Source organism: Terrapene carolina, unplaced genomic scaffold (assembly GCF_002925995.2).
Source record: "Terrapene carolina triunguis isolate 2854851 unplaced genomic scaffold, T_m_triunguis-2.0 Scaffold111, whole genome shotgun sequence".
NCBI lineage: Eukaryota > Metazoa > Chordata > Testudines > Emydidae > Terrapene > Terrapene triunguis.
In genome coordinates, this window is record NW_020664462.1 from 5,884,374 (window position 1) to 5,911,670 (window position 27,297).

The following is a 27,297-nucleotide window of genomic DNA, read 5'->3' on the forward strand; positions in this document are numbered from 1 at the left end:
AGCTGGCAGCTACCAGAACACGGTGGTGCACCTCAATCTGAACAAAAGACCACCTGGATGGAAATGCACACTGGGGTCTTCTCCACAGGTCTCCCTCCAGTGTGACGGGCAGTTGCGATCTGCTCCATTTAAGGCAATTTGGTGCAACCCTTGGCAGTTCCCAACAACTTGCCCATGTGGCTCTCAGCTGAGCCATATTCGCATGCGCCTGCGGTAGATGCTGGCGCTCTTCCAATGGCCATCATGATCTCCTCCAACATGAGAGAGGATAACCTTGCTTTCCCACCCTCCCCGGACATCAGACCATCCCAAAGAGAGTGCTACCGTACTTGGAGTTAAAGATAAACATATATTGATTACACATGGTCATTAAAAAAAAATGTAGTAATAATACATTTCCTAGAACATTACTTAAGATGCTTTTGGAAAGCATCTGAACTCCCCCGACCCCCTTCCCCGTATCTACACAGAATAAAGTGCTTCATTTATTTTGTTCACAACTAGTAGAGCCACCGATACACTCTTTACTTGGCATGTTTGGGCAACAGATACTGAATGCCATAAAATAATACACAGCCAAACGTCAGGCATTAGAAACTAGTTTGAGGCAAGTGAAGTGCTTGTGTTTCTTTTTCTGTTAGTTTGTTTCCTTCAAGTTCCATGCTACTGAGGTTGTTCTTTTATTAGGTTCTACCCACCCCTTCCCTTCATGGATGATGTGTCTCTAGGCAGGGCTGTGGTGGAAAGCTGCTTCCATCCATGTGGACCAAAGGTGTCTGTCTGGAAAGAGTTAAAAATCAAGGTTGTCCAGCAGCTGATGCCAATTTGCTATTGCACTGCGTCACAGCCACCTCAGTCTGTCACCCCTCTGGCTGCGTTCTCATTATGGCTGTCGGCCAGGGGGCCAGCCCTGCTTTATGAACACTATGAGGCAAACCGGTCTGGGCTACCAGGTTCCTGGGAAATTGAAAACAAAGACCATCCCCACCACCGCCCCCTCCCTGCAGGTTCAACCCAAGAAAATGAGGCTGGGGGAGTGGGCAGGTGTGTGTGTGCAGAGTTGTTTGCTGAACGTTCATTAACTGCTAGTGGAAATGAAGCCCCTCTCAGACTCGTGGCGCATTGAAGGAGGGATGCGAGGGGTTAAGGTGCAAGAATTCAAATAATAAAAAGATTGAAAACAACAGGCTGAATTTCTCCCCTGGTCGAACTCAAGAGGCTTTGTAGGAGTTCTACCAGGGACGAACATGGGCCAATACGCTTCTGGAGCCATTCGCTTCAGCTCTTGGTACGGTCACAAAAATACCCAAATCAACACATTTAGACTCAATAAGGGTGTAGACAAAAGGGTTCAGAGATGGCGCAGGAGTCCTGGAGGTGTCTCTCCATCCTGGCCTTGGAGCCCCAGGGATCTGTGCATGCGCTGCTCTGCTGTCTCCAGGCTGCTCTCTGGGCAACATTTTAAAATGAATCCAAATGGGCAAACAGGCGTGGATGGGTTCTTTATGCACCTGTGTCTGCCCGTATCACCAAGTGGCTGGATTCTCCTCCCGCTTACACCTGTTTAACGCTGGCTTTAGTGGGGTCACGGCCAGGTCCCCTTGTGGCGCGCTGTGGCAGCTTTAGTAAGACACGCAACAACTCACCTGCACATCTTAGGCAATCCAAAATAGTGTCCTCCATGCGCCGTGACCTTGCATGTGCGGCGCATGCGAGGGCAGGCTGGACGGAGGATGCCATTTTGTTCTACAGAATGGGGTCCTCCAGGGGGTTGTGCCCAGCCGGTTGTGCATGCAATGCACGTTTTGCGTACACAGAAGGCATCCCACTGGATTTACCCCAGTCTGTGAGGAAGAACAGGCCCCTGAGACAGGCACACTGAGAAACTGCAGCAGGCTGGGGGAGAAGTGAGCGATTCCAATTGGATTCTAGGCAATCAATGACTTTCCCTTTTGGGAAGTGCGCGTTTGTGGGAGTAGATTCAGTGCTGGGGAAAGGGACCAGTTTCTCAGCCCTGGAGGTTGACATTTTCTGGCCATGGAACAGCCCCATTACGGGCAGTGCTACCTATCCTCACGGCGCCCTGCTAGCCTACCTCAACCCTGATTTGGAAGAGTAGGAGTGGCAGGGGAAATCGGTGTGCATGGCCCTTTCTTTCCATGACCTCTGTAGAGTCTGCCCGCAAGGGCTAGGCAAGAGGGACAATGATGGAGGTGGCTTTTAATGACATGGGATGAGACCATCAAACCCCCCATGGCACAGGCCTTCGGCCGGCCATCCTCAGAGGGTAAGACCTTCCAGTCACGACCAACTTGGGTTGGGTTCACACCAGTGACATAAATGAGGGTCTCTAGGGCCTGAGGGTCTCTAGCTCATTGCCAAGCTCTTGAGACATCTGGTCTCCTTGCAGACACATGTGATATCTAAAAGATGCTGGACAGTCCTAATAACACGCAGGATGCTGGACCTGTGGAAGCAGCTGAGTAGGACATCCTGTCCCATGGGATATCTGCCACTGATCTGAGGTGCTCACAGCCATACCGGCAGCCCATTCAGCAGCCGCCTCACTTCGCATGAAGCAGAACCAGACTGTTTGCGAGCACAGAATCTGCAATACACGACGTTAACTGATTGCAGTATAGAGGCTGCGGCTGACACAGGCGAGAGAAGGGGTCAATGGATGTGAAAAGCGATGTGCCTTTCAATGCCAGCTGGTGCGCTAACGAGGAGGTGCCAGATGTGGGGGGCAGCACTGGACGTGCACTTGGTGTGCCAAGCCGGAGTGAAGTGGATCAGTCATTAAAGTCACAAGTCAGCAGTCTAGCCCTAGTCAGCAATGCACTTAAGCTCACGCTTAACTTTAAGCACATGGTTAAATCCCGTTGACTTCAATGAGGCTTAAACACATGACAGTTAAATAAAGATGGCTGCCTGCATGTGTTAAATGCTTTGATGAGTTGGGGCTATTAAGACACGCCGTTGCAGCTTCTGCCTTAGCCAGCCGCGGCTCAGAATCTCCACGCATGTAGGTGTCTCGACTGAAGCTATAAAGCCAACAGAACAAATTGCTAATGAGAAAGGGCTTCTTCAGCTGACTATGTGTGTCTTCTCCCTCCTGCTTCCCTTTTTCATATCCCAGTGGCAGTGCTCGCATTGCCAACTATGAATCTGGCCAATGTATTTCAGTATAGCCTTTTCTCCTAGATCCTGCTCCACCACACATCGGGACCAGAAGGAGATACATAAGGGGCAATAAAATGACCTCAGTCAGCACTGCCTTCTGCCACTCTGCAAGGTGCTGAGCAGCTCTTAGAGCAGTGCAAAACACCCCCCAACACACACCAATGGGAGTTGAAGGTGCCTCCTAGGAGGTGCTTAGAGTATTGCAGGATCTAGCCTTGAGGGCTTGTTTGGACTAGGGAAAGCCTCTAGACTAGGGTAATTACATCAGTGTGGTTACACCGTTGCAACCTTCTAAAGTACAGGCACCGCACTGCTGCAAAATGGGGCTTTTCCTAGGGTAAGTCACATAAGTGCAAGCCCCATTTTAGGCCATGGGAGGTAACAAAAAAGCCATTCTAGACAGGGCCTAAATGAGCTGCCATTCCCTGACCATGGCACGTGCCAGCCACATGACATCAGGGTTATAAGCTGTACTCCACTAGTGTGAAACGGACCTTAATAAGTGAAATGCAAGATGAGAGTTGTCAGTGTAAGAGACAGAAAAGCCCACCGACATGATGCCGCTTCAGACAGAGCCAGCAGAGGCCGGGATGGGTACTGTTCTGCTGCACTTCAGTGATCTGAGCTATCCCCCCGAGAGGCCAATGCTAAAAGGCTTCCCTAGTCTGAAATAGTACCCTAAGTAACGTGGCACAATCCCACATCAGTCAAGCAGTATCACGGAGCCAGGCGAGGGAGTTAAATTTGCCGGACCTGAAGCTCACATGGGCTTGCAACATTTTATAAAGTGCTTGTCCTTCTTGCCAGGCCCCTTCACCAATAAGGCAGCCTCTGGCTAGAGGGCCACTGAATTCTAGTAGCCAACTCCATGCTAAAGCCCTCAAATGCACTCCCTCTGTACAAAGGCTCGCTGTGCTGTGACTGAAGGCAAAACTGGACTCCTAAAGGAGAGTAAAGTACTGGGGCTAGGGGACATGAGACTTGAAAGGAGGAAAAGGAGACGAACCACTGCTCTTCCTTGGTACTACAGGCAGGTTATCAGAGCTGGCGTGCAGACTTCACGCTAACCAGACTCCCGAGCACACACTGGGGAGCTTACTTTCAATAACTGTAAGGCACTATTATGACAAGTAACTTCCAGGGAAGTCCAACCTAGGACTAGATTTTATTTTATTTTATTTATTTTAATTTATTTATTTTCTAGATCCTGCTGCGCCGTTCAGGCTGGAGTGGAACGACTTTCCAACCTGCTTTTTAGTCTAAAGACCAACGGAGAGCTCACCACGGGAATGCTCCAGCTCCACCAACAGAGCCCACACACAGCTCCAGCCCACTTCCTAGAAACATGGGGCTCATTTCTAGCATCGGAGCTGGGATTATCATGGGTCTTAGCCCCTTTGGGGAAAAAATCATATCAAGCTAGTGAATCCTTTCATTAAACCCAGCTGTCTGAGTTGGGGCTTTAGTCTAACAAATTGCAGAGGAAGTGGGGGGGCGGGGTGTGGAATCCCGGTTGGGAAGGAAGACATAACAAGGGCTGCTAACAAGAGCAGGCTGTGATGGTGGGTTTTGAGAAGTGGGCCTCTCTCCACTAATACACAGCCCCCTAACTCATAACTTAGTTGGGGATTGGTCCTGTTTTGAGCAGGGGGTTGGACTAGATGACCTCCTGAGGTCCCTTCCAACCCTGATATTCTATGATTCTATGTCATGTGGGCCACTGGAGATGCCAGATAGTGGTAACGTCTCATCCTCCCTAACCTGGCTTGGATTTCAGCCATGACCAGGGGATTCCTGTGATGAAGTGGTGAACTCATTGAAAGATCTTTCCTGCAGTACTAGCCTTTCAGGACGAGGGACGGGCTCAAGCACAAATATGCTAGATTACATATAACAGCCACTACCTCTAATCTGTGTAGCTGCCATGAAATATTACCATCCTTTGTTTTCGTAGCCTGTGTCACTTAGAAATCCCCCTCCACCATGCACAGAATAACATAGCATCTCTGCCTTTCCTTGTGACTGTTCCTGCGGCTGACTCACTGTGTGAAATAGCCCCCGGGCCAACCTCACAGGGATTCTAGCTCTCGTGCATCTTTGCATCTCTGTGTGCCCATGTCCTGTGCAGTTTTCCCAGAGAATGATGATTTGGGCTGAAACACCCATTATGGTGGCTAGAGCAGGGTTACCAAAGGGTTGGTCTATGCTGCAATCAGAGGGGTGTGATGGCAGCACATGTAGACATGCCAAAGGCTAGCTTTGATCTAGCTAGCTCAAATAACAACAGCAGTGAGGCTACGGCAGTACAGACTAGCTGTTCAAGTACATAGCCAGGACCCTGGATGGGTGTGCATGGCACATGCCGCTGCAGTTTCAGTGCAAATGTTCTTCAAGCTAGCTAGCTCAGGTACGTCTACAGGTGCCGCAGTGACACCTCTGACAGCAGCACAGACCCAAAGTGTGCCATGTGGCAACCCTTATCTTTACCACAGCCTGCAAAGACTACAGCTCCCAGCATGCTATGTTCCTTCCTTCGCCCAGCAGAAAGCCATTCGGAACAGCACTGCATGCTGGGACATGTAGTCTTTTCAGGTGGTTTCAGTGGCATACTAAAGAGGGGCGCAACCCTGATTAAACATTTTGCACAGGATGCATCGTGGACAAGTTCCTGACTAATAGCCACAGGCAAAGCTAAAAGTGCTGCCTCATGAGACAAAAACACCTAAAAACCCCCTTAGTGCTGCCGTGAGGAACTAGTGGAAATGGCTCGATGGGGCTGAGCATGAGCTGTGCACTTCATTAGTCTAACGTACTCGCACGGAACATGGAGGAACACGTGCAAGTGGGAAGACATTGTGGCAAGGGTTACCCCGATACAATAGCGGACTAGGGGGCAGAGGTAAACCATCTCAGCAACAATGCCTAGTGAGGCGGGAGGAGGAGTCTGACCGGGGCTTGGGAAACGCTAAAGCCATGGAACGAGGAGGGAAGGAAGAGCCGTTTGTCTACACCCTGATTGAACGCCGGCACGCCAAGCTGCCTGGGAGCTTGCTGTGGCCCAGAGCACCTCTCCTTTTGCCGGAAGGCTGACGGGCTCATCATAAAACCAAGGGAGGGTAAAAAATCGAAAGAGAGAGAATTAACCGCCTCCCTCCTTCTCCCCGCGTCACGCGACCGAGCAGCCCACTGGGCACTCCCTGCGTGGCAGAGCAGTCCGTGCGCACGCTGGCCTAGTTGTTCGAATTGACCCGCCCAGCTGGGAACAGGGGAGGCGGTGGCGGTAGGTGAGGAGGAGGGGGGAGGGGGTGGAGCAGCGGCAAAGTGAGTGAGTGAGGCGAGGGGGCACCCTGGGGAGCGGAGAGGCCGCCGCCGTTGTTGGCGGGGTTGGTGGTGTCCGAAGCCAGGGGGTTGCTGACCCGGAAGCACTTCTCTTTGTGGGCCTTGAGCATGTTGGAGAAGCGGAAACGCTGGCCGCACACGTCGCAGGGGTAGGGCTTTTCTCCCGTGTGGGTCCGGCGGTGGCGCTTCATGTTGGGGCGGCTGGTGAAGCTCTTGCCGCAGATCTCGCAGATGTAGGGCTTCTCACCTGGGGGACGAGGGGATGGCTGGTTTAGGGACCGCTCCCACCGCTGCTCGGGGGGTGCCCATCTCCCCGGCTTGGCCCTCCCCACCCATAGCCTCCCCTACTTAGCTCAGGAGTGCTGGAGTTCCTTCCAAACCCATCAATGCCATTCCCAGCTCACCAACAGAGCCCAGACTGGGGAACTCCCTCCCCGGCTTGGAGATGAGTTCCTCCCCTCAATAGGGTGGGGACCAGTAATCCCAAGCTCCATCTCCCACCTCGAGCCAGATTTGCACTGGGCCAGCTCACGATCACCCAGCCCTTCAATGGAGCAGCAGGGCTATACATCTCATCAGCTATAGCTCCTAGGCATCGCTAATGCTCCCATCCCATTATTAACCAGGCACCAATGAACAGCCCGTCGCAGAACAGAACCTGTCCCGACACACCAGCATGGGGGGCGGAAGGGGAGCAGCAGAGATATTCCCTGCTCCACATCCCCAGAGGTTCTCGGGGGAGGCAGAAGCTAAAGCAGGATGCCCCCGATGCCTTGTAGCTGGGGGTGAGGAAACTGGACGTCGGGAGAGTTCTCACCCGTGTGCGTTTTCATGTGCTCATCGAAATACTGTTTCATGTTGAAGTCCTTCCCGCACCACTGGCACATGAACTGCTTGTGTCCGATGTGGATGCTCATGTGAGAGCGCAGCTGGTACTTGTACTGGAATCGCTCGTTGCAGTTCTGGAAGGGAGAGGATGAAGTAAGAGACAAAGGCAAGTGGCTGAACAGAAATAGCCCAGGACAGGAGCGGAGAGGGTTTTCAGCTGCAGCAGTCTCTCGCTCGTTCAAGCTCAGTCATGGGTAGCGATCTCTGTTTTACAGAGGGGAAACTGAGGCTCTGAGAGGTTAAGTGACTTGCCCAAGGTTCACAAGGAGTCAGTGGCAGAATAATGACTCCTAGCTATGAACTCAATGTTATCATGAGACATTCCAAATAACTAGGCTTATGATTAGGGGCCAAACCCTAATGCCTTTACTCAACTTTTATTAAGCCCTTGCTTGGTTTTTATTAAGACCTCTCCTAAAGACTTGAGGATGAATAGGTCAAATAATAATTCAGCCATGCATATTGCACTAAAACCTGAAAGAGCTCCAGCTTCCCAGAAAGAATCCCTCTTGGGCTGAGCTAAAAGCTTGTCTAATTTAGGAAAAACTGATTTTAGCTTCAGTGTCCTACATGGTGCCTCACAGAACAAAGTTGTTATCTGAAGCGCACAAGCCTTCCCTTACAGGGAGAGGAAGAGGTGGGGGGTGTGCAGACAGTAAATGGCTGAGAGGACAAGCAGTCCAGGGCGGTGACGGGGGAACATTCACCAGGTAACCTAGCACTTTACATCCTTTTCACTAGAACAACTACTTACCAACTCATCACCAATTCTAAAAGTATTTTAATCTGCAGGACTAGTTAAAAAACATTTCTTGGGCTCTAAACAACAAAAATAAAATAAATAAAATAAAAGCAAAGAATTAAATTGATACACTTTGCCTCAGGAATTTGCTGAAAAACTATCACGCAATTTTTTTTCATACTATATTCACATCATAAAGTTGCAGAGTAAGCGCATTAATAGTAGGTCAGGATCAGAGCTGGTCAGGAAACAGAATTTCTATGCCAGGCGAAAGTTCAACATTTCAGCCCACATCAGGACGAAAAGTCGAATATTTTATGGAACAGAAATTCCAAAAGAGTTTGATTTGGAAACATCAAAACAAAATGTTTCAATAATGTCAAAATTATTATATAACATATGTAACAATAACATGATTATAATATAAAAATATAAAGTTACCGAAACAAGAAAATTTACACAAATTGTTTGGAAACTTTTGCATTGAAAATTTCATCAAAATCCCAGGAAACATTTCCATGTTGACAAAACAGCATTTTCTGATGGAAAAATGTTAACCCCCCCCCCCTAATGATAACATTGTTCACTGCATCCCAGAAGATCCAGGAACACTTTACACACTATGGGCCAACTCCAGCTGCTGTGAATCAGCCTAGCCCCATTGACTTCTATAGAGTTATGCTGATTTACATCATCTGAGGATCTGGATTGATACCAAGCTACTGTACTCCAGGCTAGGGTGAACGGCAAGAGCCAGCTCCCAGATGCATGATGCCAGCAATGGGAAGGGGACACATATTGCCCAAGGACAACAGATCAAAATCCTCCTCTTATGAAAAGAATCATGGGATTGTTAGTGTCTGAGTGGTGCAGATGGAAGCACAGATATTGGGTCTCATCCTAGAGAGACCTCAATGCTGTCAATGGCATGGACTGCACTGTATCTACCTTGAAGTGAGAGAGAGAAGGTTGGTGAGGTCATATCTTTTATTGGCCCAACATCTGTTGGTGAGAGAGACATGCTTTCAATCTCCACAGACCTCTTCTTCGGGTCTGGGAAACGTACTCAGAGCATCACAGTTAAGTACAAGGTGGAGCAGATTGTTAAGCATAAAGAGCTAACACATGTTGCAAGAAACCATTCAAAATGAAGTCTGCAGTCACAGGACAAGGAGTTAGTGGGTTACAGATTGTAGTAATGAGACATTAAACCAGTAGCTCTATTGAGTCCATGATTTTTGGTGTCTAGCCAAGTTATGAATTTAAGCTCCCAGGCTCGTCTTTTGAAGGCGTTGTGCAGGTTTCCTTTCAGGATGAGGACTGAGAGGTCAGATATGGAGTGATCACTTCGTGGAAAGTGTTTGCCCATGGGTGATAGGGTGTTTTTGTCTTTTATCATTTTACTGTGAGAGTTCATTCGAGAGTGTAGTGATTGTCTCTGGTTTCATCCACATAGTTGTTGGGACATTTGATGCACTGGATGAGGTACACCAGATGTTGTGAGAGGCATGTGTAGGACCCCCGGATCTTGAATGGTGTGTTGTAGGGGGTATTGATCATCGTAGCAGTGGAGATATGTCTGCAGATTTTATATCTGTTGTTCTGGTGCCATGTTCAGTTGGTGTGTCCTGGTCTGTGGGGAGCTTGCTTCTGATGATAAGTTAGGTGAGGTTGGGGAGTTATTTGAAGGCCAGAAGAGCAGGTTCAGGAAAGATTTCTTTCAGGATGGAGTCCCCATCAGGCATGGATTGTAACTGTTTGATGATACCCCGTATGGGTTCCAGTGTGGGGTGGTAGGCATGTAAGGTTGTAGGTGTGTGATCAGTGGGTTTTTTTCCACTGTATTGAAGCAGGTTCTCTTGGAGACTCAGAGAGACCTATTCCATGATGTGATCCACTTCTCTGAGGGAGTGTCCTTGCTTGGTGAAGGCAGTTTTAAGTGTAACAGGTGTATCCCGGACTTTCTCCTCAGAGCATATTCTGGGGTAGCTAGGTGCCTGGCTGTAGATAACCCATTTCTTGGTGTGTCTGGGGCAGGGCCGTCCTTAGGCATATGCAGAATACGCAGCTGCGTGCTTCATATGCGGCAGTGCCGGCGGACAGCCCTATCCCCCAGCTGCCCCCCCTGTGCATTCCTAGGGGGGTGCAGGGCCTGGGACAACTCCCTCCGCCCCTGCTCCGCTTCTTCCTGCCCCCACCCCGCCCCCATTTTCCACCCCTTCTCCCAAGCCCCCTCCCCCAGCGACAGACGTAGCCCAGGGGATTAGCGGGGGGGAGGGGGGGCCTGGTGCTGGTGCATTGCTGGGGGGGGGAAAACCAGGAACCGGGGAGTGTTGGGGTCACCCTGCAATAAAACCAGGCTGGTAAGAGCCAAAGTGTGGCTGGCTGGCTGCAGCACGCACAGACGTATCTGGGAGTGATTTACATGCTGGAAGCTGTATGGGAGCAGTCCAGACTGGAGGGTACAGCAGCAAGGCATTGTACAGGGAACCCCAGGTTAGAGGGCAAGGGGGCACAGCTACGCACTAGTCTGGATTGTATCCTGAGTATGTCACACTGTCCCACCGTGATGGTTAAAGAGATGACTTACGTTCACACAACACCTTTCAGCCTGGAGAACCCACAAGTGCTCACAGTCAGGAATCACTTGCCTATTCTGAAATGCAGCCAGCTCCCTCTGGGGTGGATTGCCGTGGCTATTTTGCACCAGTAATGGTGCAACATCTTTGTAGGTAGGGAAGAGACTTCCTAAGCTGATGATGCAGGGGGAATTTCAAGAGGTGGGACATGTACACAATGAAATTTGTACGGGACCCTGGGGCTCTCACAGAATGCACGGTGGGCCTTTCGATGACCACGAGTGTCAGCGCTTTGGTTTTCTGTCTCATCCGAAAGAGTGCACACATCACCTCAGTGCTCCTCAACACCACGCTGACGTGCTGGTCCAGGGCTGACTCAGAGGGAAGAATGCCACCCGCTCAGTCAGCGACCCTCACTCCTGTGTAAGAACAATAGTGTAACTGCAAAGTCCCAAGGGCTCCCATTCATCCTGTTTCATGCTTGACGAGGATTTAGTAGCAGGGTCAGGATAAATTACTGCACAATTAAGTGCTGAAGTGTGGCTTCCCACCTTCTGTTGAAGCACATGGCTTGGCGACATAACTATAGGTTCTACATTCCGAAGCAGGGTCAAGGGGAACGGAAGGATCAATAGATGGACGATTATCCCAGGCTACAAGAGTGGTTAAGACTCCTTATTCAAATGCATTAGAGCAAGAGGATTTGCTGTATTGCTGCTCAGCTCTGGAGGAAGCAGAGAAGACACCTTGCTCTATGTAGTTGAGGACACTGGAAAGCAAAATGGTCATTTTCTGCACACAGGCTTGGTGCTAAAGCCACATCAGGTCAGGAAGCGCACATAGCTAGGCGGCGCAGGGAACTTACATGCATGATCCCAGCCTTGGGCAGCTCTCCAAGCTCCCCAGGCATGGCCAGTGGAACCCAGAAGATAAAAAGAAACAGTAACACAGGTGTACTATTCACAGCCTGCTGACGAGGAACTTTCACATGAGCAAGCTTGTACCTTGCTACCTTCCAGGGCCAGAATACAAGCCAAAGCTCCAGCGAGCTCACAGCTTCACATGGTTCCCTCCACCAACTCTGTGGCTTGGCAGAAGTTTTTGCATTCCTACAAGAAAAACAGCCAGATTATTCAGCACTTTCTTTTTGACTGTGCAGTTTTCCAGTGGTGAATTTATGCCCCAGCAGCAGTTGTGTGGCCATTTAGGGAAATTAGATAAAAGCAGATAGTGACCCTGCATCTGTAGTGGCTGGAAGAACTATGGAATTCAGAACGATTGTAGCTGCAGAATACGTGATTCTCCGAATTCACACTCGCCATTGTTTTAATGTGTCTGTTACATCAATATCCTGTGGATGGGTGATGTACTAGTGCCAGGTGGAATCCATGTGGCCCTGTAGGAGCCCTGAAATCAGGCACTCCCATTAAGAAACATTTTGATATCTATTAATCAGACCAGATGATTACAGTGGTCCTTTCAATCTACAGCACTTATCCAGCCCCTGTTACCATAGTGTTTGTGCACTGCACACTCTTTAATATCTTTATCCCCATGGCACCCCTGCGAAGTAGGGCTGTGCTATTGTCCCCATTTTACAGAGGGAGGAACTGAGGCACAGTAAGATCACATAAGTCGTCACTGGCAGAGCAGGGACTTGAACTCAGGTCTCATAAAGTCTGAGGCTAGTGCCTTAACCACTGGATCATCCATCCTGCTCTGGATGTTATTAAACCTCTGACTGCCAGAAGCTGGGACTGGATGACAGGCGATGGCTCACTCGATAATTCCCTCTGAAGAACCTGGTATTGGCCACTGTCGGAAGACAGGATACGGGGCTACATGGACCATTGGTCTGACCCAGTGTGGTCATTCTTATATTCCTCTCCTCTCTGTACATTCACCAGCCTCTCCAAACCAGCAGTGTGCTGGAACACAGCATAATTCACTCCCCACCTAGGGGCCAAAATAACCCTAATCTGTTGATCTTCAGGGTGTACTGCAAAGCCCACCTCCTCCTCCAGGCTTTTGGGGGAAGGGAAGGACAGCCAAAGGCTAGGTGTAAATGCGAGGCTGGGAACCAGTTGCCAGATTAAAGGATTTCCCTCCCTTTTCAGCTTGAGGCACCTGCCTGGCTTGCTTCCAGCTTTCTGAACCTATAACAGATGTAGAAAGCACCAGGAGATTTTGGAGTGGTGCTTTTCAGTTACTTAGCTATTGAACGAAATCAACATTTAACACATACCCACGTTTCAAATGTGTGCACCGACAACAATGGCATACGCAATGCCCTCCCAGCCCAACCCAACTTGGAGAAGGCAGCAGCAGAGAAGGAGTTACAGTCAGAAAGCCAGTTTTCCCAGACAAAGTGGAGTGTGTGGAATTTCTTTGATGTAGTGCTACTTTTAGTATCCCTCCGCCGCTAAAGCCAGGTGGTCAGTGAACAAGAGTCCAACTGGACAGGTCTCGGAGGGAGAGAAAAGTTATTTGAAAAAAATACACCTTACAAACCTGCATGGTAACATTTCTCACAATATACCAGGGCTGCAGACAAGAGACAGGTATCAGCAATGGGGATTCGTGGATTTGTAGTGGAGAAAATAGTTCCAGCTCTGATAGTTTGGGAGGTACTGGACCTTCAACCAGTGCTTAATCTGTAATGAAAGAGGTGCCCCCCATAAGGCTTTAGGGAAATATGCTTATGAATGTATATATATGTATATATGACACAACTGGAATATGTTTTATGCTACATATGCCATGTAACATATCTATGTAAAGGTTATGATCTACTGAATCGATTAATCCTATTTGTATGCTTGTATAGGAGAGAGGAGGGGGTCTCCACCCACAAGGGAAAGTCTATTTAAACCCAGGGGAGACCCCTCCATTTTGTCTTCAGCTGGCTAAAGAGAGAGCCTCTCCACTCCCAAGGATACCTGAAAGGAACTGGGATAAAAGACAGTAACTACAGGGGGTGTGAGTGATTGCTGGACCCAGGGTAGAAGGAGACTAGTCTGTAAAAGGAAGCTTACTCTCCTATGCAAAGTCCAGCTACAAAATGGAGATTTGGCATCCCCTGGGCAAGTCACATGTCCATGCGTGACTGAGTTCCTTACCAGCCAAGCCACATTCCTGGGAAAGCCCAGATGTGGATTGGCGTTTCCAAGTTCATTGTTGACTGAAGGGCTTCTTGATTGGGCACTTACTGAGAATGGTCTTTTCTCAGGAAGATGACCAACTGCTTCACTAGAACCTACTTAGAATCAAACAAGTATGCAGCCAATATTCATAACTTTGAATACAAAAAATGATACATGCATACAAATAGGATTAATCGATTCAGTAGATCATAACCTTTACATAGATATGTTACATGGCATATGTAGCATAAAACATATTCCACAGTTCTATATGTCTCTCTCTATATATATCATTCATAAGCATATTTCCCTAAAGCCTTATGGGGGGCACCGTCACACAGGGCTCGAGCAATTTTTTTACTTTCATAATGGATGCGGCAAGCCCAGAGGTGCCGGGGCTATGAACTACCAAGCCTAGAGGTGCCGGGACTCAACCCTGGCAAGCCCAAGCACCAATTAAGCATTTGCCTTCAACCCACACCCACTCTAGGGCTGGCTATGGCCATCTTACGTCAGGGTCATTTTCTGGGGCTGGGGGGTGAGAAGGAAATACGTTTCTAGCAAAGAGCTTTTCAAGGGTGGCTAAATACTATTATCCTCATCTTAGAAATGGGGTAACTAAAGCAGTGGTTCTCAACCAGGGGTACGCGTACCCCTGGGGGTACACAGAGGTCTTGCAGGGGGTACATCAACTCATCAAGATATTTGCCTAGTTTTACAACAGGCTACATAAAAAGCACTAGCGAAGTCAGTACAAACTAAAATTTCATAAAGACAATGACTTGTCTATACTGCTCTATATACTATACACTGACATGTAAGTACAATATTTACATTCCAATTGATTTATTTTATAATTATATGGTAAAAATGAGAAAGTCAGCAATTGTTCAGTACTAGTGCGCTGTGACACTTCTGTATTTTTATGTCTGATTTTGTAAGCAAGTAGTTTTTAAATGAGGTAAAACTTGGAGGTACGCAAGACACATCTGACTCCTGAAAGGGGTACAGTAGTCGGGAAAGGTTGAGCGCCACTGAATTAAAGCCCAGAAGGCCAAATCTTCAGCTGGTATAAATCACTGTAGCTCTGTTGAAGTTAGTAGAGCTACGTTAATTTACATCAGCTGAGGATCTGGACCAGAGAGTTTAAAAGGACTCACCCAAAGCACATCAGAGCCAGGGAGAGAACCCAGCTCTCTGGATTTCCAGCCCTTTAGGTAGCCACTAGATCAGTGGTTCTCAAACCTTTGTACCGGTGACCCCTTTCACATAGGGAGCCTCTGAGTGCGACCCCCAGCAGTTTGTAGCATCAGGGATAATAAAAGCAGTGGCCTTTTGCTCCCGAATACATTGACCTCTGCTCAATGAGGTGAGCCAGTAGGTCTGCTAAGCTGATACATGTTATAAGATTCCATGTCTGAGGGTATGCCTGCCCTGCAGGGGTAATTCCCAGCGTGGGGAGACCCCCCCCCCCCCCGCACTTGCTCCGATCTTGCAGGCTAAAAACAAAAGTGTTGCTGTGGCAGCGTGAGTGGCGGAAGGGGCTCGCTGCCCCACGTACGATCCCGTCTGAGAGCCTAGGCACGTACTCAGGTGGCTTGCCCCTTCTGCCGTTTGTGCTGCCACGGATATACTTCCATTTTTAATGTGCTAGCTCCATCAGAGCTGGCATGGCGATGTCTGCTCGAGGTGGACATTACACCTTCCAACTCCAGCGCAGACATACCCACAGAGGCTGTTGACGTGCACCTTCCTAAATCACCATATCCAATGATCATAGGGGAAAATATCCTGGGGGGCGGGGAAGAGGGGGAGGTAGTTTTAAGAGGTGGCGGTGGATGGAAGGGCATATAAATCCCATTTCCAAAGCTACCGCTGCAAGATTATTATTCTGCTTTCAACTCACACTGGTATCCAAATAGCTTAGTCTGGACTGGCTGTAGAGTGGTCTCTATGCTCCTCAGAGCAGAGATTTTGTCTGCTTATTGGTTTGAGCAGCCATAACCACATGGAGAAGCAGCGTTTTACTGATGTCAGGACCGTTTAAGTAACCGTTGGGTGGGTCATTGGCAGGGACTGAACCTAAGAGCTCTGGATCTAAAAGCACTAATCTCGAGTGCCTGAGCTATTGGACCTGGTCCATTAACTTGAAGGGAGGAGTCCACAAGTGCCTATATGTCATCCAGCCACTAGAGAGGGACAAAGATCCTCGTATCAATGTGGGTTACACCAAAACTCCTAAAACAGAAAGAGGGCAGTTGCACTAACCTCTGTGGATTGTTCCATTTGATGGGATTGTATTGGAGTACCAAAGTTGAGATCAGAGCAGTAATAGAATCATAGAATATTAGGGTTGGAAGGGACCTCAGGAGGTCATCTAGTCCAACCCCCTGCTCAAAACAGGACCAATATAGGGAAACATAAGCAACTATTAGCATAGCCACTCCAGGCTAGAGCAAAGAGAAAGCCCTGCACTAGGACCCACAAGTTCTTAATTCAAACAATGTTATGTTTATTACCATTTAAAAAAACAATTCTAGAAAAGCAGGGGAGAGCACCAGTGCAAAGAGGCCTCCAGTGCAGGGCTCTCTTTGCATCCATCGAGTAGCAACTGCAGAGGCAGAGGTGGTGCAAGCTACCCACAATGCTGCCTTTTCAATGTGCTTCAACACAGAGCCTGGATGACCAACTCAGTGGGCGAGATGGTCATTCAGTCTTGTGCCCATTCAATCCTTGGCTCCCTCTGCTTATTCAGGCAATGAGAACATAAGAACAGCCATTCTGAGTCAGACCAAAGGTCCATCTAGTCCAGTATCCTGTCTTCCGACAGTAGCCAGTGCCAGGTGCCCCAGAGGGAATGAACAGAACAGGTAATCATCATGTGATCCATCCCCTATCGCCCATTCCCAGCTTCTGGCAAACGGTCACTAAGGACAACATCCCTGCCCATCCTGGCTAATAGCCATTGATGGACCTATCCTCCAAGAATTTATCTAGTTCTTTTTTGAACCCTTTTATAGTCTTGGTCTTCACAACTTCCTCTGGCAAGGAGTTCCACAGGTTGACTGTGCGTTGTGTGAAAAAATACTTCCTGTTTGTTTGTTTTAAACCTGCTGCCTATTAATTTCATTTGGTGGTCCCCTATTTCTTGTGTTATGAGAAGGAATAAATAACACTTCCTTATTTACTTTTTCCACACCAGTCATGATTTTATAGACCTCTGTCATATCCCCCCTTAGCTGTCTCTTTTCCAAGCTGAAAAATCCCAGTCTTATTAATCTCTCCTCATACGGCAGCTGCTCCATACCCCTAATCATTTTTGTTGCCCTTTTCTGAACCTTTTCCAACTCCAATATATCTTTTTTGAGCTGGGGCGACCACATCTGCACGCAGTATTCAAGATGTGGGCGTACCATGGATTTATATAGAGGCAATATGATATTTTCTGTCTTATTATCTATCCCTTTCTTAATGATTCCCAAAATTCTGTTCGCTTTTTTGCTGCTGCTACACATTGAGTGGATGTTTTCAGAAAACTATCCACAACGACTCCTAGATCTCTTTCTTGAGTGGTAACAGCTAATTTAGACTCATAATATTACATGTATAATTTTCTAATGTGCATTACTTTGCATTTATCAACACTGAATTTCATCTACCATTTTGTTGCCCAGTCCCCAGTTTTGTGAGATCCTTTTGTAGCTCTTCGTATTCTGCCTGGGACTTAACTATCTTGAGTAGCTTTGTATCATCTGCAAATTTTGCCACCTCACTGTTTACCCCTTTTTCCAGATAATTTATGAATATACACCTCTACCCCGATATAAAGCGACCCGATATAAGATGAAGTGGGGTGTGGGGGGGGGGGGGGGCGGGGGGGGGGGGGGGGGCGCGGCTGCACGCTCCGGCGGATCAAAGCAAGTTCAATATAACTCGGTTTCACCTATAACGCGGTAAGATTTTTTGGCTCCCGAGGACAGCGTTATATTGGGGTAGAGGTGTATTGAACAGGACTGGTCCCAGAACAGACCCCTGGGGGACACCATTATTTACCTCTTTCCATTCTGAAAACTGACCATTTATTCTTACCCTTTGTTTCCTCTCTTTTAACCAGTTACCAATCCATGGGAGGACCTTCCCTCTTATCCCATGCCTGCTTACTTTGCTTAAGAGCCTTTGGTCAGGGACCTTGTCAAAGGCTTTCTGAAAATCTAAATACACTATATTCACTGAGGGTAGCAACTAGTGCCAGTTGCGCTGCTGATTTTGTGGCATGGATGCCTGTCCAATAAGAACTGGGCTGAGATCCCTCATAAAAGAGCCAGTGGTTGTGGATTGGTGACCTGGGAGGTGTAAACCTCTATCTCAATGCCAGTCCCCAAACCATCCCGCTGCTTTCCTCCATGCAACATAGGAATTGCCGCGCTGGATCAGACTCATGGTCCATCTAGTCCAGTATCCTGTCTCCAACAGTGACCAGCACCAGCTGCTTCAGAGGGTGGTTCAGGATAGGTACTTTATGGGATAACCTGCTCCTTGGGACAGTTTCTTCCTGACCCCCGATAGTTACAGGTTGGCTTAAGCCCTTAACTTGCTCCGCAGGACAATGAGTGAAAGCTGGTAGCAGACAGAAGTAATGGGGTTGTGGGTAAGATGTAGAACTGAGAGCTAGGACTCCTGGGCTCCTTCCCCAGCCTGGCTATTTACTCATGAGAGTCTGGGCAAGTCAGACTCTCTAAGACCTCAGTCTCCCTGCCTGCAAAATGAGCACAGTACTAATGTAACTAGTCTGCTGCCCGCTATGGCTACTGACGGCAAGAGCGGCCATCCACGGAGACCACGGGGGACAGAGCTCTGCTCCAGAAGCACAGCTTACCTGGGCTAGGAGGAGACTGTTGGCTATTCAAATTACACCCAAAAGGGGGCAGTGATGAACACTCACACTAGTGATGAGCAGGGATCCTCGAAATCCGTTTGCTGCGGAAAAACACGGAATTTGCATTTTTACAGAGACCCTGACTGGGCTTGGGCCGTCAACCCCGGACGGCGGGGCTCAGGCCATCAGATTTCATTTTAAGCGCGGGAAAACCCGGATATGTATGAGTTCCTTTTCATTACAGAATTTGGGGGGAGGGGGGTTATCACGGAAAACTAGGATCCCTGGTGATGACTAGCTGGTTCGTTAGGTATTATCTCCTTCCCAAGGGCCTTATGGCAAGGCTTGGATGACAGAAAGATCCTCTGGGTTACAAGAAATGGAAACAATTAGCACGAAAGGGTTCAGATGCAGAAGGGCTTGTGGTGGGGGCCGGGCATGAATGTGTGCTAATTTGAGACTGGAAGTCCCAAGCAGAAAGCAGGTGACTCACCATGTTGAGGGTGTAGGGGGAGGGATTTTTTTTGCGGAGGGGGTGTCTGCAGAATTTCTTCTCTTACCTCACATTTAAAAGGCTTTTCCCCGGAGTGCTGAAGAGAATGGACTTTCAGGGACATGCTGCGTTTGAACGACTTCCCACACGTCTCACATGTGAACGGCATATCCTTGGTGTGAGCTACAAATGAAGACAAAAAGGCAATAAGACTTGAAGGGGAAGGTGATACAAAGTGACCGTAACAGTGAGAACGCCCCGGTGCTCCCTCCAGATGGAGCCCATCGCTGGCACGCCAAAGTAAGGCGATCCGGACTTTGTACCTCAGAGGGCTGCCATGGGAATGAATGAGAAATGGAGCTACTTAATGTCTGTGTTAGATTAACAGCTGAGCTAGCTCGGGAAAGAGGGGGCAAATGGCATGAAGCGATTTTAAATAAAGAGCGATAACTTTTATGAAACAATACACACACCTCTCATAACTCACTGGCCGCGCTGCCTAGCCGCCAGTGTATTCTCTGAACTTTTGGATTGATCACCCTCGCTTTTAATATTTTGAAACAAAAAATTGTGCTGTCTCCTATTTTGTTTCTCTTTAATAAAGAGTAGTAACTACTGTCTTTCAATAAATCCAGGTGAAACTTGCTCAGTAAAGAGAGGCTTTTCCCTAACCAACAGCCCTGCAAACTCATCCTGGGATCTCAGAGTCCAGCTGGAGTCTTTCCTTCTCTTGCATATAACCAGCAGACCACATGTTGCCTGCTCTTACTCCTTTCAAGCCCCACCGTCCTCAATAACTGAAGAGCAGCCTCTGACCATGTAACTTAATTAACAATCCTGTCGATCATGCACAAGGAGGAAGAGACCCTAGCTCACCCTCCCATAGCTGGGTTGGTTCTGCAGGGCTAACAAGCACTAAAAGCTCGTCCTGCCGCAGTTTCCTCTGACTCTGATTGAAAGCCATTGAAAAGAAAGGGTCATTTTTATATAGTCCCTTTTCTGAGCAGACCCACACTTAAATTCTGTCACAAGCCACTTGAGACCTGTGACAGATATTGCAACTATACGCAGCATCTTTGGGGCGGGCCTATTGTATTTTATGTTTAAATCAGGAAAACCTCAAAAAGCCATTCTTCTGAGACGGACCAAACAGTATGAGCTGTAGACTATTCATAGCCCTCTGCACCAATACGGGCGACGTGTATTTGAGTGTTCTTGGCTTGTTGAGTTGGTTTCCTGCGCAATATGGAATTACCAGAGGGTGATTTATGCAAAATCTCAAGGCTGGCTATGTAGATTCCCAGCCTTTGAAGCCTGAGCTCCTGGGGCACTGGGGGAGCGACTGATTTTACCCGTTTTCAGGAGGCTGGGAGACAAAGCAAGACTTCGGGTATAAAAGGTTGAGTTTAAATAGGCTTCCTTTTGATTCAGCAAACAGACAGGACCTTTGGAAGAGCTGTGTGGTCACCGGTAAAAAAACCTTGTCATTGTCTTTGGAGAGAAACTAAAGAGCAGGGGGCTAGGTGTCTATCAGAGCTGCTGGAGATACCACAGGGTGTGGCAGGGAGCTGCGCAGCCATAAACCGCCAGTCAGAAGGGAGTGGGACAAGGGTCTCTACCCAGAGACAGGTGATGGCTGGAGGCCAGAGACCAGACTGGGCACTCCTGAACTGGATCTCAGAGGGAAAATACAGGTGCAGTTACACTGAAAGTGTGACAACGACAACCTGCCAATGGTAAAGACTCACCATAAGAGTCGCTTTCTTCTAACGCTCAACAAGGAACTTTATTAGCAAAAGGAAAACAGCATTGTCTCTAAAGCGTCCGTCTCTCATCTCCTCCATCAACTAGTTCCGGAGAACACATACATTTAATTTAGGGTGACATTTTTCGGCCAATCTTTTTTTTCAAGCAAAAATGCAGGTTTGACAACACCCAAACGTTTCACGAATTCACATTTTAGTTTCGCTGAATTGTTCATTTGAAAGCAATTCAGAAAAATGAAAACATGTTGTTTAGACATTTGTTAAACAACCCGTTTCAATTTTTTGGCTTGAAACGAATTTTATTTAAAAATTTCAAAAACATTAAAAATGGTCAGAATTGAAATGGTTTGATTTTGTCTAATAAAACATTTAATTCAACTGGAACCTATTTTTCCCCGTTTTCCAGAACTGCCAATGAACTGAAAAATCTGTCATTTGACCAGCTCTAATTTCAGTTTTTTAAGAGATATGTGGGAAACCTCTTCAGCGCAGTCTAGGGATAGGGTTAAACTGCATCTCCATTAAGCGTGATGCCCCCGCAGCCCCAGCACAAACACCCATGCACTCACCAACCATGTGTTTCCGCACATGTGCCATGGTGTAGAATTTCTTCTCGCAGATTTCACAGGAGAACTTCTTCTCCGCGTAGCCATGGACAATTTTATTGTGTTCGTGCAGAGACCAAAGTTTCTTAAACGCTTTCCCGCACGTCACACACTGCAAGGGAAGAGAAGAATAAGACAGGGGCTGAAATACGCCAGAGGGGGAAATATACAGGGAAGGGTCCCCAGCTTACAAAATTAAACGTAGCATCATGGGATAAACTGTCGCCTTACAGTGGGTGGGTATGATAGGGGGTCCACACTAAGGTGACCAGACGTCCCGATAAAATCGGGACTGTCCCGATTTTGAGGAGTTTGTCCCGCATCCTGTCCAGAGTACGGTCGAGACGCCATTTGTCCCGATATTTTGTTTCCTGGTCTTCGGCGGCAATTCGGCGGATAGTCCTTCAGTGGCGGACGGTGCTTCTGTCTTTGGCGGCAAGGTTTATTACCCGCCGCCAAAATACCGCCAAAGACCGTCCGCGACTGAAGGGCTCTCCGCCAAATTGCTGCCGAACTCCCAGACGGGTGAGTGTAAAAAAAAAAAAAACAGCTCCCCCTACGGCAGTCCCGATATTTTCCCCTTAACATCTGGTCACCCTAGTCCAGACAGAATTTTTTCACTCTATGCTGCTCCCCTGTGCACTCCTGACAATCACACTCCTCTTGCCCACTTGAGTTCTACAAGGTCAATCGTGCTCCAAAGGAGAAGGAGAGTGCATGGAGAAGGAGAGAGCAACGCCCCACCCCAGCCCTTCTGCACCAGACAACAGAGCTGGCTACCCCAATGGGGACCACATGGTTGTAGCAGAGCAGGTCGGGAAATGGGATAATCCCGCGCCTGGAACATTTTGCCAAAAATGAAAACAAACTGAGTTTCTTGAAATTTTCTCTCAGAAAATGGTGACCTTTGGTCGAAAAGCCCCAAGGTACTCGTTCAGCTTGAGCAGAATATCCAATTTGCTGTCACAAAAGTTTTGAGGGAAAATTCTTGACCAGCCCTAGTTTATAGGGTGCAGCGCTGGCTGCTCTCACCGTAGGTGCTGGCTGCTGAGGGCCTGTGCTGTAGATCCACTGCAGTTCTGATGCATGAGGGCTGGATCCCAGGCAGTGGGACATGTGGGGCGGTGAGGCTGGGCACCTGCTGTTGTGCAGATCCTCTCTTTCCTCCCCTGGGCAGAGGACGCTACCATCGTTACTTTAGCAAGCCGAGAGGCAAACAGAGTTACGGTGAACGGACTAAGCAGCGGCACATGGGTAGGAAGATGGATATCCTAGACCCCAGCAAGCCTGGGGTGTCGTTCGGAACGTAAGCCATAGGCTGTGTGTCTTCAAACCATCAGCAACGCTGGAGGGATCGACCCAAAACCCAGTGGTGTTTGCAGGATTGATTAGGGTCCTCCTGAGCTTGTATCCCCTGGAGCTTCGCTTTGGATTCAAATGAACAGAAAGACTGAGCAAACCTCAGCCAGAACCTCCTAGACTGGCCTGGCTCAGCCTCTCTCTCTCGTCAGCTTCAGGCTAGTGGCTGTACATGCTCTAGGGAGGGGGAAGGCACAGGGCGGAGAGAGCCTGGAGACGCCCTCCCAGCTGCTAGCTGCACTACAGTGTGGGGCCTGCGCCAGGACCGCCTTGTCCTTGGGCACTAGATTCCCTGGGCTGCCTGCCAGCTGGGGATGGTGGTATCCCAGCATGCAATGTGTTCAGCCAGTGCTCGTCTGCCGCTGCATGCAAGCTCCTTGTATTCCCCCCCGAGGCCATACCAGCTCCCACACTGGCTCAGGCCTAGCACGAAAGCAGCAGCCATCCCAAAGGAGTCCAGCCAGACATCAGCATCGGCTGGGCGCAGAATCGCCAAGACCATGGGTTCTCTGGGGCAGGGACTGTCTGTGTTACCTGCCTGTACAGCACCTAACACAATGCGGGCCCTGCTCCTTGACTGGGGTTCCAGGGCACTACCGTAATGTAACTAATAACGCTCACATGGCATAACCGCCTATAGCCTCGCAATCAGAGCCCAGCGCATGCCCAGGTTTCCTTCACTGTCTTTCCAGCTAGCACCGGATCACGAAGAACCCCACAAAGTCCTAAATCTGCCACTTACCACACGCTGCCCTACAGGTTACAGTCCTCCTGCAGGAGCAGGCACTGCAGCCCCAGATTTCATTAGCTCCGGGGATCGGCTGGAACTGACCTGTCAGGCACCATGAGCGAGGCTTCACCTTCACCGCTCCCCTGACGCTCTCGCTGGGAGCCATCACCGCGAAGGGGAATGACAGCGTGAATGAGTGTCACTGAGGGCAAGAGCGAGCAGGGGAGTCGATACAGCTTCACCAAACTCTTTCATGACAAGCTCCACTCATTGCTACAGTACACACAGGGAGCGCTTTGTCCCCGCACTGAATTGCAGCCTTCTCTGGGGGGCGGGTAGTTTAACACAGTAGAACACCAGAATACGGATCCCACTTGTCACTGCAGGAGGGATTTACGGAGGCTGGATATAGTTATCCCAGGGGAATCTGACCATAAAACTGCCATGGGATCGTTAATGGCCAGTCGGCCACAGCTTCAGTTTTATGTCACATTCAGAAGAGGGCCTCTCTCAGCACAATGCCCTCTACTGCCAGGCTTGGGCGCTGGCTCAGCACCAACCTCAGCACCCAGGGAAGAGTGCCCCTGTTGGATTACCACGCCACTCCCTGCAGCACCTCTGTCTCTTGCAGATCTGCTGCTGCTCAACAGCCTCTTGCAGGGCCTAGGGCAAGGGATGAATAGGAGCAGAACGCAGGGAAGAGCAAAGATGCGAACTGCCCCACCACACCAGCTGCGCAAGGTGCTGCCCCCTAGAGGCACTAAGCCATGCACAGGCATATCACCTTGCTCCACCCTGCTCAAGAACTACATGTGTTTTCCTACTAGCCCTAGCCAACAGCCAGCGGCTCGCAGAGCCATAGTCTGGCTCTAGCGCTCTCTGCTCCACTTCCAGGCGATAACTTTCCGGGGGAAAAGAGCTGCCCCTTGGAATAGGCAAGTCACAGGATTGCTAAGGAATCACTGACTTCGGATGATCAAGCATCCCAGCGTCCTGAACACATCTTTACCGTGAAGGAGTCAGAGACAGGACAGTGCCGCTTGCTATAATCCCCGGGCTGTGCTTACCCAGCAGCAATGAGACATAGGGACACAGCGCCAAATCACAGTTCACAGGCAACAGCTATCTTTTATTGGCCTCCCAAGACCCTCTCTTTTTGCTAATCCCCACCCCCACCACGTCCCTAAGTTTGTATCTGTCACATTCCCTGAAGAGACTGACAGCAAATTTGGTTTCAAGACCCATTTAAGGAGCACAGCTCACAGCACGGGCAGAACTGCAGGGATTAACCCACTGTCTGCTTCTCATGGTGCCAGCTCAATAGGCTTCCGCTCCGCCGCCACGCCACCTCTGGCCGCCAGGGCTGGGGAGAACAGAAGCTAAACGGGGTTGGACTTGGCCAGCATTTGGATGGGAAACCCCCAAGGTCTGGAGACCGCTGAAAGACGTGACGAATTACTGACTCACCAAGGTAACCCCGGTGTTGAATCAAAGCCCCAGCAGAGGGGGCACTGCCCTGCAGCACATGCTGTAATTTGGATGGGGCTTGTAAAATCAAACCTATGTGGTCACTGAAGACCCCGGGTCACTTTGTATAATCACCGATGTGTTAAATCTAGCATCCGGGCTTAACTCCACTTTTGGCCATTTTATTCGGTCAATCCCAGTTTAGCTGCATTCTCAGTGTGGAGGGAAAACTGTTCTCCCTTGCCTGCCCAAATCGCTGCCTAGCCTTGCTCGACATCAGTTAGCCAAGTGTGCAAAGTGTTGTGGGATCCATTCAGGGATGGGATCAGATGTGTCTACTGCTTCAGTTCCCCATCTCTCTCCCAGGAGCTGCACGTTATCAGAGTGCTTTCAAGCCTTGCCTTCAGCGTTCAGCGCTCTGGCTACAACGCATAGCTCAGCCCTTCTGGAAAATGAGCTTTCCTTCCCCTGCATTAGCTAGCGCAGGGGTAGGCAACGTGTGCCGAAGGTGGCACTCGAGCTGATTTTCAGTGGCACTCACACTGCCCGGGTCCTGGCCACCGGTCCGGGGGGCTCTGCATTTTAATTTAATTTTAAATGAAGCTTCTTAAACATTTTGAAACGTTATTTACTTTACATACAACAAGAGTTTAGTTCTATATTATAGACTTATAGAAAGAGACCTTCTAAAAAGGTTAAAATGTATTACTGGCACGCGACACCATAAATTAGAGTGAATAAATGAAGACTCGGCACACCACTTCGGAAAGGTTGCCGACCCCAGAGCTAGCGCTTTATATGTTCAAAGCAAAGCTCCCACTGACTTCAGACTGGGAGTGCTCAGCACTTCAGCAAGTCACACCCCAGGTGTCTGAAGTTCGGACAACCCAGAAAGAAAGAACTAAAGAAGACACAATGGCCACCTGGGAAGTTTGGTTTAAGTGACTTGCCCAGCATCATGTAGTATCTCAGTGGCAGAGGCGGGGACTGATTCCAATTCTTCAGGGCAGCATTTGCCTTAGCCACAAGACCCTCCTTTCTCCTCCTGCAGTCCCCTCCTTCATTCACTACACACCTTCCAACTTCTGCAGCTTCTGGACATCCCACAGAGAACCACCTCATTAACTACACAATCCCAGTTATGCTCTGAGCACTGTCCAGCACATTCGTATTATTCAGAAAGCCATTTCGTGTTGAAAAAAAAAAAAAGTCATCCATGTGTTTTCAACCAGCCCTACTCTCTAACCTCCTTCAGGTTAGATACTCGTACTTTCCCCAAGCCGGCACAATGTCACAGCACTCTTCATATTCCACAATGCTATTCCCTCAATGCACAGATCAAAGAACTGAACGTCTCACTGCCGTACAAGCTTAGCATCACTGTCAGACGCAGAAAGAACATAAATTCGCTCATAATACTTATTTTACCACAAAAACGCACAAAAAACTTCTATAGATTTGCACTAAGACTTAAAAGAAAAAAAGGCTCAACTGTACAAGAAAACAGTACCAGGCAAAAATCCTTCACAGGCACAATGATTTGTATGTAGATTTATAAAATAGATTAGTTTAAATTCAAACCAATCAAAATATTTGCCTGCAAATTCTCAGAAAAGTTGCAATTTTGGTTGAAGTCCAGTACTCAAAAGTTAGGAAATGCCAGAATTAAGGTTGTCTTTACAAGTTTAATTCTGTTCCCGTGTGCATATACATTATGATACAATCTTTAATTACATGATCACTTACCATTTTTTCTGCAGGACTCCTGCCTTGTGAGTACGTCTACACTGGAACAAAAGACCAGCAGCATGGCCATTGCTGACCCGTGTCAGCTGACTCAGGCTCAGGGCTCAGGCTGTGGGGCTAAAAATTGCTGTGTAGACATTTCGGTTCAGGCTGGAGTCTGGGCTCTGGGACCCGCCCCTCTTGTAAGAGCCCAAACGTCTACACTGCAATTTTACAGCCCCGCCGCCCAAGCCCTATGAGCCTGAGTCAGCTGACACGGGCCAGCTACGGGTGTTGCAGTGTAGACACACCCATGGTTACAATATTAAGGCAGTTGAATGCTGCCCTGGAAACTGGATTCTATCCCTGCTTCTGCTGCACAGTGCCTATGTGATGCTGGAC

The 27,297-nt window shown here is 48.8% G+C and overlaps 1 protein-coding gene across 1 annotated transcript in view; it reads right to left on the reverse strand.

Annotated features, from left to right (window-relative positions):
- Window positions 1-348: 348 nt before the first annotated feature.
- The window catches only part of ZBTB47 (zinc finger and BTB domain containing 47), a 102,637-nt gene continuing 75,688 nt past the window's right edge, over window positions 349-27,297 (reverse strand). Inside the window, exons 3-6 of the mRNA XM_024215222.2 lie at window positions 21,579-21,726; window positions 19,311-19,426; window positions 7,340-7,484; window positions 349-6,769 (exon numbers count right to left, since the gene is read on the reverse strand). Of these exons, the coding sequence (XP_024070990.1) occupies window positions 6,414-6,769; window positions 7,340-7,484; window positions 19,311-19,426; window positions 21,579-21,726 (765 nt within the window). The 3' untranslated portion in view covers window positions 349-6,413. The remainder of the gene's footprint in view (window positions 6,770-7,339; window positions 7,485-19,310; window positions 19,427-21,578; window positions 21,727-27,297) is intronic.